At 40.5% G+C, this 14530-nt stretch overlaps 1 protein-coding gene across 1 annotated transcript in view; it reads right to left on the reverse strand.

The window, feature by feature from the left end:
• Window positions 1-13498, reverse strand: part of LTV1 (LTV1 ribosome biogenesis factor) — a 113338-nt gene extending 99840 nt beyond the window's left edge. The window contains exon 1 of the mRNA XM_080272919.1: window positions 13375-13498. Within this exon, the coding sequence (XP_080129045.1) occupies window positions 13375-13377 (3 nt within the window). The 5' untranslated portion in view covers window positions 13378-13498. The remainder of the gene's footprint in view (window positions 1-13374) is intronic.
• Window positions 13499-14530: the final 1032 nt, after the last annotated feature.

Consider the following 14530-nt stretch of genomic DNA (forward strand, 5'->3'; position numbering starts at 1 on the left):
TCTTCCTTCCACACACCACATCACATGCTGCACATATTTCTTCTGTAAATATTCTACACACACCTTCCACGTCCCCCATCTGCTCCAACTCATATTTGCCCAATCATTCCTCCACTTCTCTCTTATACTCTGCCTTTTTCTCATCCTCTTGTAACCTTTCCACTCTCCTTGCAACTACTCCTTCCTCTCGTCTTTCCCTTCTTCTATTCCTCCATCTTACTTGAACTTTAACTCTGGCCACCACCAAGTAGTGGTCAGAAAGTCCACTCCCCAACCTCTATAAACTCTTGCATCCAATATACATCTTCGCATCCTTTCATCCACACACACATAATCAATCATTGCCTTCCTTTCACTCAATTCACCACCCACCCTTCTCATCACTCGCCATGTATACCTGTGGATCATTTTATGCCTGAAGAGGGTATTGGCTATCACCAACCCCCTCCCAGCACAAATGTCCACTAACGCACTCCCATTCTCATCTATCTCAGCAGGCACACCCCACTCACCAACTATTCCATCCACCTTCACATTCCCAACTTTACCATTCATATCACCAATCAAAAACACTCAATCATTCCTTCCAAACTTTTCCATGCACACTTCTACATTTGTCCAGAACTCTTCTCTCACTCTTCTAGCACGATCTTGCGTTGGCGCATACACACACACAATCGCCCACATTTGTATTCCAACTTTCAACTTTACCCACACAATCCTTGATCCAACTGATCCATACTGTCTTATGCTCCTCTTCCATCTTTTACTCACAACTATACATACTCCTTCCTTTGCCCTCTCATTCTCACCTACTCCTGCACATATACCCCATCCATACTCCCATTCTCTCACACTTTCTCCTCTCCATTTTGTTTCAGTTATTCCACATACATCCACTTTCGCATCCTCAAGCACCTGGACAATCTCTCTCTCTTTCACCTCATCATTTGCTCCCCTTACATTCCACGTTCCAATTGCAATGTCCTTTGTCCGGTCCTTGGTCGTCAACGTTTGGTCAGTCCTTGTCCGAGGCTTATTGTTTGTTTTTTTAGTTAGTTGTTTTCCGGGGAGGGGCACTGTTATTCTTGTCATGCCACACACCATTTTGGCATTCATAACCAAATAAATCCTATATGCATTCCACAGGCTGTCCAGATCCATTTCATTCCAATTCACTGATTCTAACTCCACCCCTACTTTGGCCCTGTACTCATTTGCCATTTCTCTAATCTACAGCTTCTAGACTTTCAGTACCTCTCCCTGACTGCTTCTCTCTCTCTTGGTCCACCTCACTCCTCTCAGCTTGAGCTTGCATACCACAATCATATGACCTGACAAATCTCCACATCGTCCTCTCACTGCCCTTGTATCAGCAACACTTCACAGTATCGATTTCTCTACGACAGGGGTGGGGAACCTTTCTCCTATTAACGACCATTAGGATATTTTTAACATCATTTGCAGGCCATACATAATTATCAACTTAAAATCAACTGTGGCCCAGTACAAAATAAAATAAATATATATACACTAATATATATATATATATATATATATATATATATATATATATATATATATATATATATATATATATATTATATATCTATCTATCTATCTATCTATATCAAATGTTAGATGCCATAATCCCGTAAGGGGTGGCCATTTGACTCTGAGTTATTTGTTTTATGGGGAGGGGCACTAACTCTCCACCAACCCACTTCTTGACATGTAGGGAGCACTTATGGTTTGGTTATATGGTTACCACCAGCGATGTAAATGGTTTCTTGGCTTACAGGAAACCATTTGGCTTGTCACTCAATGTAAAGCCACCTGTAACGGAAAGAAAAGCAATAAGTAGTGACAGGAAAGACGGGAGAAATAAGAAGAGAGGAGGGCAGGCACAGAAAGAGAATGATAAAGCCTAAGGAAGAAGTAGGCAGCACTACATCAAGTGAGTGGATGATGGTCGCCACCACCTACCACTTAATAATATATATATATATATATATATATATATATATATATATATACTGTATATATATTCGTTCATGAGTTTATGAAACTGCATTCATGAATTATCTCGCGGGCCTGATCAAATGGTCTTGCAGGTCTTATACGGTCCAGAGGCCGGACGTTCCCCACCCTTGGTCTACAAGCACGTAATCAATCAGGCTCCTTTCAACACGATCTCCATTCCCTCTATACCATTTACATTTATGTGCATCTTTGTAATTGAAATAAGAATTACAAACACACAACCTCCTTTCCTGACACGCCCATCAATCGCTTCCGATTATCATCCTCTCCTGGTACTCCATTATTACCCATTACATCATTCACAGGACCAGTGCCTACTCTCCCATTTCTATCACCCATTACAAACATTTTATAACTACTGGTCTTTTCTCCTACTGCTTCGTCCAACTCACCCCAAAACCTGTCTTTCTCTCTCTCACTTCTGTCATCACACGGTGCACATGCTACAATCACTGCCACTTTCACCTTCTCAAACTTGAACTTGACACAGCTACATCTCAAGATGACACATTTGTAGTTTCTCACTTCACTATGCTACATTTCATTCACTGACAAAGGAACTCCTTACTTGCAGCTTCCTCGGACATTCATGCCACACATTACACATTTTAGACCCTCCCACTCCTCCACTTTACACCCTTTCATCTTTGTTTCACACAATGCCATCATGGCATATCTCGCACTCTTGAACACATTCACCACTTCCACCCTCTTGCCCTCCTCATTCACATCTCTCACATGCAGCACGGCCTTGCAAATCTACCTATCTTCGTGGGGCCCTGGACAGGTATTGGACCCTCTGAGGCTCTCCGAAACATATAAACATCTCCCATGCTTTAATAATTTTAGCTAGGGGAATCTGGGAGACACGTAACCCATGGGAAAAAAAAAAAAAAAAAAAAAAAAAAAGTTCTGTGGTTACCACCCCGCATAGTAAATGGTTTCCTGGGTACAGGACATCTCTTGTTAAGTTTACAGGATATTTTTTTAAGTGGAAGAGCAAGATATATTCCTAATAGCTCCCTTTCAATACAAATGGTCTTCGTAAGTTTGTTAAAACTGTATGGTACCAGTAACAATACTACAAAAAGATCCATCCAACATCAAGACTCTAATGATCAATGCAGCTCATCATGTCGAAGGGAAATTCATGAACTTTTCAACATTACATACAATAACAACAGTAACAATAATAAGGGTACCGGTAATAATATGTTTTTTCATTTTTTAGTTTTATGCTGTATCCCCTTTGTTTAATAAAGGCTAAGGCATTGCCCTTGGGTGGATGTAGTATTTTATGACCAGATGCCCTTCCTGACATCTACCAATGACCCTGGGGTGGACTTGACCCTCTGACCCTTTGGTCAGAGTGGAGCTTAACCCATTGAGCCACGGCTGCTATTATAATAATAATACAGTAATAACCATAATAATAATAATAATAATAATAATAATAATAATAATAATACAGTAATAATAATAATGAAAGAAAAGCATTTGGGAGGTGAATGCTAATCACTCGCCAGAGTATGATGTTGGCCAAACTACAAGTGCATCCCCCTCTGTGGAGAGGGGACCAAGGGGCAGTGCCAGGGAGCTGCACCCCCCCCGGGGGACCAGGGGACAGGGGAATGACAAATGTCAGCATCCCTCCCCAGGAGGGCCGAGGGCCGAGGCCCCCTCCCGGGGGAGCCGGAAGATTTTGGCCATATCTTGATACAGTACCCTGAATCGTGTTGATAGCTCAAGCCGTTCATGAGATATAATGGTGCTTAAAGTGGGCAATAAAAACTAGCTGACCTTTGGCAGCCATTTTGGTGACCTTGACCTCGACCCTGGCTGCCCATTTATGAACCTGTCCAAGATTTTGGCCATTTCATGTTGATATCTTGAAGGTTTCATGCTGACAGCTCAAGCCATTCATGATATAACGGGAATTGATACACACACACACACACACACACACACACACACACACACACACACACACACACACACACACACACACACACCACAAGCGACTAGTGTGGAAATTGGAACACATACGAGGACTGAAGAGGAACCTCTTGGAGTGGATGAGTGACTTCTTGAGAGACAGACAAATGAGGACAGTAATAAAAGACAAGATGTCTGAATGAAGGGAAGTAACAAGTGGAGTCCCACAGGGCTCAGTGTTAGCGCATGTAATGTTCCTGATTTACGTAAGCAATATGGTAGATAGAATGAACAGTTATGCAAGCCTGTTTGCTGACGATGCAAAGATCATGAGGAAAGTAGAAGATGAAGAAGACTGTGAAATACTGCAGGAGGACCTGGATAGGATTCATGATTGGAGCTGGATGTGGGAAATGGAATTCAATGCAAAAAAATGCAAACTACTGTATCAGAAATAGGTAAAAGTACCAAGAGACCATCACTGAATTATTTGATGAGTAATGAACCAATCACAAAAGCAAGAGAAGAGAAGGACTCAGGAATGCTGATCCAGGGTTATTTGTCACCTGAAAAATACATTAACAAGAAAATTAGAGAGGCATAATCTCTTGACTAACATAAGAAAAGCACTTTGTTACATGGATGAGGAGATGATGAAAAAATTGATAGTAGCCATGATCTGCCCCAAGCTAGAATATGCGGCAGTAGTGTGGTACCCACATAGGCTAAAAAGAATGATATAAACAAGAGCAAGAGAATACAAAGAACAGCAACCAAGATGGTCCCTAGCCTGGCAGATCTGTTGTTCAGGGAAAGGCTGGAAAAATGCCCTGACTGTAGTGTTCAGGGCCAGGATGGGAGTAGAAAAAACTGACAGAGAAGATCTGTTTATGGGATGGGAGAGTACCAAGAGGACATGGAGTGAAACCAAAAAAAAGCCAAATTGCTTGATGAATATCAAGAAATATACTTTTCCATATAGATGCATAGACCTGTGGAATAACCTGGACAAAGAGATCGTCCAGTCCAAAAACTTAAACGACTTCAAAGCAAAATTTGACATGGGAAACAGAGACGGGATGCCACGAATGTAGCTCATTTCCTGTATATCACAACTAGATAAACACACACACACACACACACACACACACACACACACACACACACACACACAGAGGTGGACAAAAACATTATCACTCTGCCTTGGTAAAAGCGGGCGATAACAACATGTGAGGGCGCCCAACATCCACTCACTCAATGTAGGGATGCCTTATGGTCTCTGCACCGAGTTGACAAGTAAAATGGTTTCCTGTACCCAGGAAACTATTTACTGCGCTGGTTGGTAACCATATAAGGGATTTTTGGCCGGGTTAAGTGTCTCCTAGATTCCCCCATCTAAAATCACTTAATCGAGGCAGATATTTCGAAACGGCTTGGAGATGAGGATGATGATGATGATGATGATAATAAAAAAATAAATAAATAAATAAATAATAATAATAATAATAATAACTAATGAATCTGAGGGTAGGTGGTGGCAACCATCATTCAGTCACCAGATGCAGTTCTGCCTATTTCTTCCTTCACCTCAATCATTCTTTTCTGTGTCTGCCCTCTCTTCTATTTCTCCCATCTTTCTTGTCACTTTTTGTTACTACTGTATTCTTTCCATTTCAGGTTGCTTTGCACTGAGTGACAAGCCTAATGGTTTCCTGTAAGCCAGGAAACAATTTACAATGCTGGGTGATAACCATATAACCAATCCATACGTGTTCCCTACATGTCTACAAGTGGGTTAGCGGATGGTTTGTACCCCTCCCCATAAAACAGCAACCAGTAACTCAAACAGCCACCCCCTTATGGGATTATGGCATCTGGCTATAGACAGACACAGACAGCTAAATCTGGTCTTGTTTCTCGAAAATATCTGTTCTTTCAAAAGAATCCACAACCATTTGAGACACATTTGTTGGTTTATAATTACAACTGTGACAATATTCAAACATAATAAACTTTACCTGCAGAATTGGCAACAAACTAAACCCCGTATTCATCCGTCACACCTCTCTTAATATCATAACATCTAAAGTGAGAGGCTTTGGGCTGCCTCTGGAGAAGAATCAACAGAGGTCAACTATCTTATGGACAACAGCAGTCTACTACATTCTCTCAGGGTCATGTAATTATGAAAACAACCAATACGAGAATGATGACCGATGGACTGCTCCTGGTTCATCGAGGACTGACTGAGTAAACTGTAAATGAAAGAAGGCGAAAAGACTAAGGACTGATCCCTTGTCATTTCCGTCAAAACATTCCCCTTCAAAACATGAACTGAATAAAGCCTGGGACAGCACCAACTCACAGATGAAGAGTCTACGTCCAATTTTCATCATACTGTACACCAATTCATTTAGGCCTATGACAGAAATTATGCAGAAACAACTAGTATGATGCCAAGGTTAGGACTTAGCTACGCTGCTTTCATGGTTAGGTTAGATCAATTCATTTGACACCTAATTCTGCAAAATAACTACCATGATACAATACCATGGTTAGGACTAAACTTCTTCCACAGTTAAGTTAGATCAATTAATTCATCTGGTACCAAAATTCTGCCGACCTCCACCTGCAGCTGGCCCTATTTAATGTTCCTCATACACATTTTTTAATTGGAATGCTGCTGCCAAATGCAAGTGAGGTTAGGCTGGATTAGGTTTGGTTTGGTTAAATCATCAGTTTCCCACAGCTTTGACAAGGGATACACTGACGTGACCAGTCAGAACAATAGTAAACAATGTGGCCAGTTGGAGAAATCATTGGCAAACACTGCCGTAGGTGACCTGGCCACTTCCTTAACTATGGTACCCTAAAATAGGTATACTTTGCCTTTATTCAATCACATCTTGCTGCCACAATTCAACAATTAACTATGTTGCTTATGTATCAAAATACACTTACCTTAAAACTGTGAGTTTGTTATAATATAGGTGGAATCACCACGCCCATTTGATAAAGAATTACCTTCTTTTTTACTATTTTTATGGGCATAAATGACTTTTCTGTTTATATTGTCACCTTGTTATTATCCATGTCCTTTTTGCTTTACTGACAAGTATTTTGTGGAGTGGATTTTGTTTCCCATTTCCCAATTGGAGTTTAGGTTAGGTAACATTGTTATGTACAGTTAGGCTAGATTAAGTTAGGTTAGGTTAAACTGTTAGGTTAGGTTAGCTTATGTTCCAATGGCCTAGAATATGTTATGGTACTTTGTGAGATGGTGGTGAATTACCAGTATGTAGGATCAGGTCATATAAGGATAATTACATTATAAGAGGCTATATTAGCTAAGACGCTATATTAGAGTATATTTTGTCAGGTTAGGTTATCTTTTTATCAGGTAAGTTGTGAAAATCCCCATTTGTCGTGAATCATAATGCAGTACCGTACTAAAAGGCCCCCGGGACGACAAGTCACAAACTTTTGCTTCCGTCATTACACTTAGGAATCAAATGGGCTGACACAGTGGAACATGCTAAAAATAAAAGGGAAACAGATTTCACAAGAAACATTTACCACCCTAGAAATAATCAGAAAAATATAACAAACCATCAGAAAGAACTGATTTGGTAAGGTGCTTTTACTGCTTAAAGTGGTTAAATGTAGCTACACTTTACCTGAGGCAGCAGAAAGACCTTACCAGTTCAGTTCATATTCCATTTTTTTTTTTTTTTTTCCAGGGTGGGAAACTGTCTTCTCCTACTGAAAAATTCCGCCCCTCTTATCATAATCATGTTCCTTTAGATGTTGTTTGTTGCTGGCGTAATGGAAGAATCTTTCTCAACTGGTGATGAAAAAAAAAAAAAAAAAGTTTGCTTTTTTAATAAAAAACTTATAAAAAAAAAAAAAATCAAACAGGTAAAAATATTTCTTTTAAAGTTTATTAAAGGAATTTACAGCAATATAAGAGTCCTTAAGCCAATCTAACCTATGTGTAATAGAATTAGAACCATTTGAACTACTGATATACTTACCAGTAACTGAACATGATGCAACCAAATTATATTTTAATAACCTGTTTAATAATATACAAGTTATGCAACAGGCTTCTACATACTGTTATCTCTTTTTCCCCAATCAGATACAATATGATAACATCCACCCATCATCCAATCCTACGTTGCCCCATGAGGAACGTAGGAGCCAGGGGCTAGGCAGTTGGTTCTGACATTTAAGATAAGAGTGACCAGCCTCATTCATCCCTGAGTGGCATTATGTGAGCAATAAACCCCAACCACCCCTTGGATATAAACCTTCACCAGCTCAATTCAATTGGAGTGCAATAATTACCCACTAAACCACCAGGTGCCAAAATATGGTTATATGGTTACCAACCAGCAAAGTAAATGGTTTCCTGATGTACAGGAAACCATTTGGCTTGTCACTCAGTGTTAAGTCACCCACAGACAGAAGGAAGAAGAAAGAATGAAGGAAAAGACAGAAGAGGGAGTGTAAAGTCACCTGTAGGTAGAAGGACAAGGAAAGACTGAAGGAAAGAAAGACAGAAGAGGCTGGAAGGAATGAAGGATGGAGGAGAGAAATGCGCAGACACCTGAAAGCAGCACTACATCGAGTGAGTGGATGGTAAAATAAAACATTAAAAAATCAATTGTGTAAAGTGTAAACATTTACTATTTAAATCTTGTTTACTTTTGCTGTACTTACTGTAGGGATCCTTTGTACAAAAACTGATACAGCTTGAGCCTTGGGCTGAAGCAGTATTATCAAATAACTACGGTCATGAGAACAAGAATTAAGAAGGGAGTAAAGAAATTTCACTGTGGCTGTAAGGTTTAAGGCAGTCAATTATCAAGCCTCAAGGTCAGACTCGTCAGAGGTTCTACTCCTGACTCCTGGCCCTGCTACCTCCTCTTAACATGAAGTAGGAAACTTGGTTAATTTCTTGCAAATTTTGGAATACATAAACACCTTGTCAACACAGTTCAAACAGGTTACAGGGGAAATATTTATTGCATTTTTACTCTTTCCAGGACTGTCAGCACATTTAATGTCTGACCCCAAAAATATGAACTTTTGGAATTGAAAATGGTATGAGAATAATCAAATATTCGTACTAGGAAATTAGGAACACAATAAAAACTTTTTTTTTCTTTTTGCATCACTATTCTCAACGTACTCAAAGGTGGATATAGTTTCTCAACTTCCCAACTGGAAGGTTGGTTAAGTTAGGTTAAATCATTAGGTACAGTTATACTGTCATGTTAGGTTACAGGGGGCAAGTTAAACACCAAAGTTAGGACAGTCCCTTCCCCCATTATGCTGAAAAGTCACATCAGTTGACAGTGGAACACAGCTAAAAACAACACTGAAAAAGATTAACAAGAAACATTTATATACCACCCAAGAAATGATCAAAACAATATAACAGACTATCAGGAAGAAAAGTTGATTTGGTGAGGGGCTTCCACTGCCTCAAGTAAAGCGCATGTTTACTCTTAAAGTAAAGCGTATGTTTATCACTGGAGCTCTCCTGCAGTTTCTTTTTTTCCCCCATTATAGACAAAGATAAAACAAATCAGATGGAAAGAAATATAATTAATTCTTTACCAAATGGGCACAGCCTTTCCATATTCTCCATTGAAATGAGTATTTCACAGGTTACTAGTACTTGATATTATTCCTGGATTACCACAGCTACTGGGGAGTTTTATAAACTTACCTCTGCAAGCTATAAATAATAATTAAGAACGCATTAATATTCCACAAACGTTTGCCAGTAGCCAGCCATATTTAACATTCCTAATGTGCATTTTCTAATCTGAAAGCTGGCTGTCAAACACAAGTGAGGTTACGTTGGATTTGGTTTGGTTAAACTATTAAGTTTACCACTGTTCTTACAAGGGATATGCTGACACACCCAGTCAGAGTGATGGTTGGTAAATGTGGTCAGTCAGAGAGATGATCAGTAAACACTGCTGTGCACAACCTGGCCATTTCCTTGAATACACCAAAATAGGTACAGTGTATATTTTGTCTTTTTCCAATCTCTTCTTGCTGTCACAATGGGGCAGTTAACTATCTGTGTTGCTTATGTACCGTACCAAAATTACTTACCCTGAGATCATGAGTTTGCTATGATATTGGTGGACTCACCATGCCCATTTTGTAAATCACCAAATTAAAAGTTGTAACATGTAGCCTAACTATCATGGCAACATTTACCCAAAATAACTGTTAAACTTGAGGGTGCAAAAGTGGATGTATGTGGAATAACTGAAACAAAATGGAGAGGAGAAAATGTGAGAGAATGGGAGTATGGATGGGGTATATGTGCAGGAGTAGGTGAGAATGAGAGGGCAAAGGAAGGAGTATGTATAGTTGTGAGTAAAAGACGGAAGAAGAGCATAAGACAGTATGGATCAGTTGGGTCAAGGATTGTGTGGGTAAAGTTGAAAGTTGGAATACAAATGTGAGCGATTGTGTGTGTGTATGTGCCAACAGAGATCGTGCTAGAAGAGCGAGAGAAGAGTTCTGGACAAATGTAGAAATGTGCATGGAAAAGTTTGAAAGGAATGAAAGAGTGTTTTTGATCGGTGATATGAATGGTAAAGTTGGGAATGTGAAGGTGGATGGAATAGTTGGTGAGTGGGGTGTGCCTGCTGAGATATGAATGGTAAAGTTGGGAATGTGAAGGTGGATGGAATAGTTGGTGAGTGGGGTGTGCCTGCTGAGATGAGAATGGGAGTGAGTTAGTGGAAATTTGTGCTGGGAGGGGGTTGGTGATACCCAATACCCTCTTCAGGTATAAAATGATCCACAGGTATACATGGCGAGTGATGAGAAGGGTGCGTGGTGAACTGAATGAAAGGAAGGCAATGACTGATTATGTGTGTGTGGACGAAAGGATGCAAAGATGTGTAATGGATGCAAGAGCGTATAGAGGTTGGGGGAGTGGACTTTCTGACCACTACTTGGTGGTGGCCAGAATTAGGATTCAAGTAAGATGGAGGAACAGAAGAAGGGAAAGACGAGAGGAAGGAGTAGTTGCAAGGAGAGTGGAAAGGTTACAAGAGGATGAGAAAAAGGCAGAGTATATGAGAGAAGTGGAGGAACGATTGAGCAAATATGAATTGGAGCAGATGGGAGACGTGGAAGGTGTGTGTAGGATATTTACAGAAGAAATATGTGCAGCATGTGATGTGGTGTGTGGAACGAAGAGAAGACGGAGGGGGGTGCAAGGAACAGCGTGGTGGACTGAAGGGGTAAGACAGGCTGTGGCACAAAAGAAGAAAGCATACAATGAATGAATGAGAAATAGGGGCGTGGAAGAAGTTGAGAGGCGGAAGAGAGAGTTATATGTAGAAAGAGAGAGAGAGGTGAAAAAATTAGTAAGAGAGAGTAAGAAGACAGTGGATGAGGAATTTGGAAGGAATTTGAGTGTAAAGTGGAGGGACTGTAAGAAAATGTTCTGGAAAGAGGTGAAAAGAACAAGACAGGGTGGAAGTGAAGTTAGCAGGGGAGTGAAAGATAAAAATGGTAGATTACTAGTGGAGAAGGGAGAAAAAGTGAGCAGATGGAGAGAACACTTTAAGGAATTGTTGAACACAGAGGATGGAAGTAATGCGAGTATAAGTGGCTGGGAAAAGGAGGGAGGTGAGAAGACAGGAAGAAATCAATTGTGGAAGCAATGAAGAAAGTTAAATCGGGGAAAGCCCCAGGAATTGATGGAGTGTGTGGTGAAATGCTGAAGCATGGGGGAGAGATAGTAGTAGAATGGATGTGGAAGATATGCAGATTGGCCTGGGAGGAAGGTAGAGTCCCGGAGGATTGGAAGTCAGGTACGGTATAATTATTCCCTTGTACAAAGGAAAAGGGGAAAAAGAAGTGTGTGGTAATCATAGGGGCATATGTCTTCTTAGTATAATAGGAAAAGTGTATAGTAGGATACTCTTGACAGGGTTAGAGAAAGAACAGAGAAATTAGTTGGAGAAGAACAGGGAGGCTTTAGGAAGGGAAGAGGTTGTGTAGATCAGATATTCATTCTTAGATCTTTAGTGGAAAAGTTTCTAGAGAAGGGAAAGAAGTTGTATGCGGCTTTCATGGATTTGGAGAAAGCATATGACAGGGTGGATAGACAAGGATTGTGGAAAGTGTTAAGAATATATGGAGTAGATGGGAAGTTGTTGAATGCTGTGAAGAGTATGTATGATGGTGCGAAGGCTGCAGTGCGTGTGGATGGTGAACTAAGTGAATTTTTCTCTTTGAAAGTTGGGTTGAAACAGGGATGTGTCATGTCTCCATGGTTGTTCAATCTGTACATGGATGGGGTAATAAAAGAGGTATAAGGTAGGGTAGTGGATGTTGGAGTGGCCCTGGTGAGAGAGGATAGTGTTTGGAAACTCCCTGTACTGCTGTTTGCAGATGATACTGTGTTGTTGAGTGAAGACGAAGGGGAGCTGCAAGGCTTGGTGGATGAGTTTAGGAGAGTGTGTAAGAAACGGAATCTAAAGGTGAATGTAGGGAAGAGTAAAGTGATGGTCTTTGAGAGAGGTGAAGTCAGTGAATGTACAGCGAGGTTGGATGGTGAGGAATTGGAAAATGTATGTTTAAGTACCTGGGTAGTGTGATGAGTAAGGATGGAGGTTTGGAGAGTGAAGTGCTTGAAAGGGTACAGCAGGGAAGAAAGGTGGCTGGTTCTTTGAAAGCAGTGATAAGAAACAGGGAAGTGAGCATGGAAGTGAAAAAGTTACTACATGACAGTATTGTGATACCAACTCTAAAGTATGGAAGTGAAGCTTGGACGTTGTTGGAAGGACACAAGTCAAGAGTGAGAGCAGTGGAAATGAGTTATTTAAGAGGAGCCTGTGGAGTCACATGGAGCAACAGGCTGACGAATGAGGATCTAAAGAAGTGTTGTGGTGTGGATGTGGATGTGATAGGAAGCGTTATGAGGAACACACTGAGGTGGTTTGGCCATGTGGAGAGGATGGAGGGTGAGACTGATGAAGAGAGTGTATGTGAGTGAGGTGGAGGGGGTAAGAGGGAGGGGGAGGCCGAGGATGAGATGGAGGGATGAGGTGGAGAGGTATATGAGAGGGGGGGTGTGAGTTGGGAGCAGGGCAGTGAAATGGCAGGGGAAAGGGCGACTTGGGGACGATTTGTTTGTGGCCACCCCATACGGGATTAAGGCGTCTGGCAATAGATCGACAGACAGAACTGTTAAACTAATAAGATGGGCAAAAACACATAAAAGCACCAGAATGGAAAAAAAGGTTGGCTACGGGTGAAGGCTAAATTAATTAATGGCAAACTTCAAGCTTTGGCTCCCATATCCCATGTCTGCTAAACAAACTATCCACATGTATGCAAACTTACCATAATCCTCCTTAGTACAGTTTCCTGGCACCTAATTCTAGTCGACGACGTTGTTACTCCGTCTCAGGGTGTAGTATTCCTGTTAATAAGATCAGCAGGAAGGCAAAAATAAACTAACTCCAGCCACCTCAACACCTCATACCCCGACACACGTTGTGTTTACGAAGACAGACTGAAAGGATCAGCAAGAATTGCTAAACTTGGCTCTTAACGCAGGTAAATTGTTTCCATGAACGAAAAATCGATTGAAATAGCCAGAAAAATGCTATTATTTTCACAGCACCTCCAAATCAATAGAAATACATAAAGTTCCGTTCGAATCTTCGATTATCTTTAGTAAGGTCATTCTATTGTTGCTACATTAAAAATCAGAATACTGCTAAAGCTGCTAACAGTTAATTGTTACATACATCTTCATAATACGAGAAAATTCTGAAAACTCATTGACCGTCATTAAAACTATAAAGCTCTCCAGAAAAACATAGACTACTTACCAATAGACGAGTTAGAATGGGACGTGCTATGAAACTCGCTATCACCGCTAAACTCATAGAAATCGCTAGAATGTCACTATTGAAAGTATCTGAATATAGCAGATATAGTTCTTGCAGACTCAATCCCGAAATGTTTGCAAATATAAGGATTCACGAATAGCGCTGAACATGCTAGCGAAAATCGCTAATATGTCCTTAACCTGCCTGTACCTACCAGTGACTGGTAGCCAGGTTGACATATCTGAACAGTCAAAATACAGGTACAGGACGCCGCTGAAATCTATGCTCAACCTCCTCCCGCCGTCCTCCAACACACACTCTGGGCCTTTGGCGTTATGAAACTGGTATACCTCCAACACACACTCTGGGCCTTTGGCGTTATGAAACTGGTGTATATATATATTATCTATATTTATTTATTTATTTATATATACCAGTACTGCTGTATTGTATTTTAATCTTTTTACAATATACAGTAATGGACAACAAAGTCCTTTACAATATTTCAAGTATAAAACAGGCTAGTTTATGACTGAAAAACGCTAAAGCGCCTTAGATGCAGGATAAGATCATAACAAATGCAAGTGTAAAAATGAAAACTAAGCCAATAATCGTGTCCAATTACCATTCATTTTATGGCTATAACAACACTCATTACGGAA

The sequence above is a fragment of the Coenobita brevimanus genome, chromosome 52, assembly GCF_032717465.1.
Source record: "Coenobita brevimanus isolate Jiangsu-jjx chromosome 52, ASM3271746v2, whole genome shotgun sequence".
NCBI lineage: Eukaryota > Metazoa > Arthropoda > Malacostraca > Decapoda > Coenobitidae > Coenobita > Coenobita brevimanus.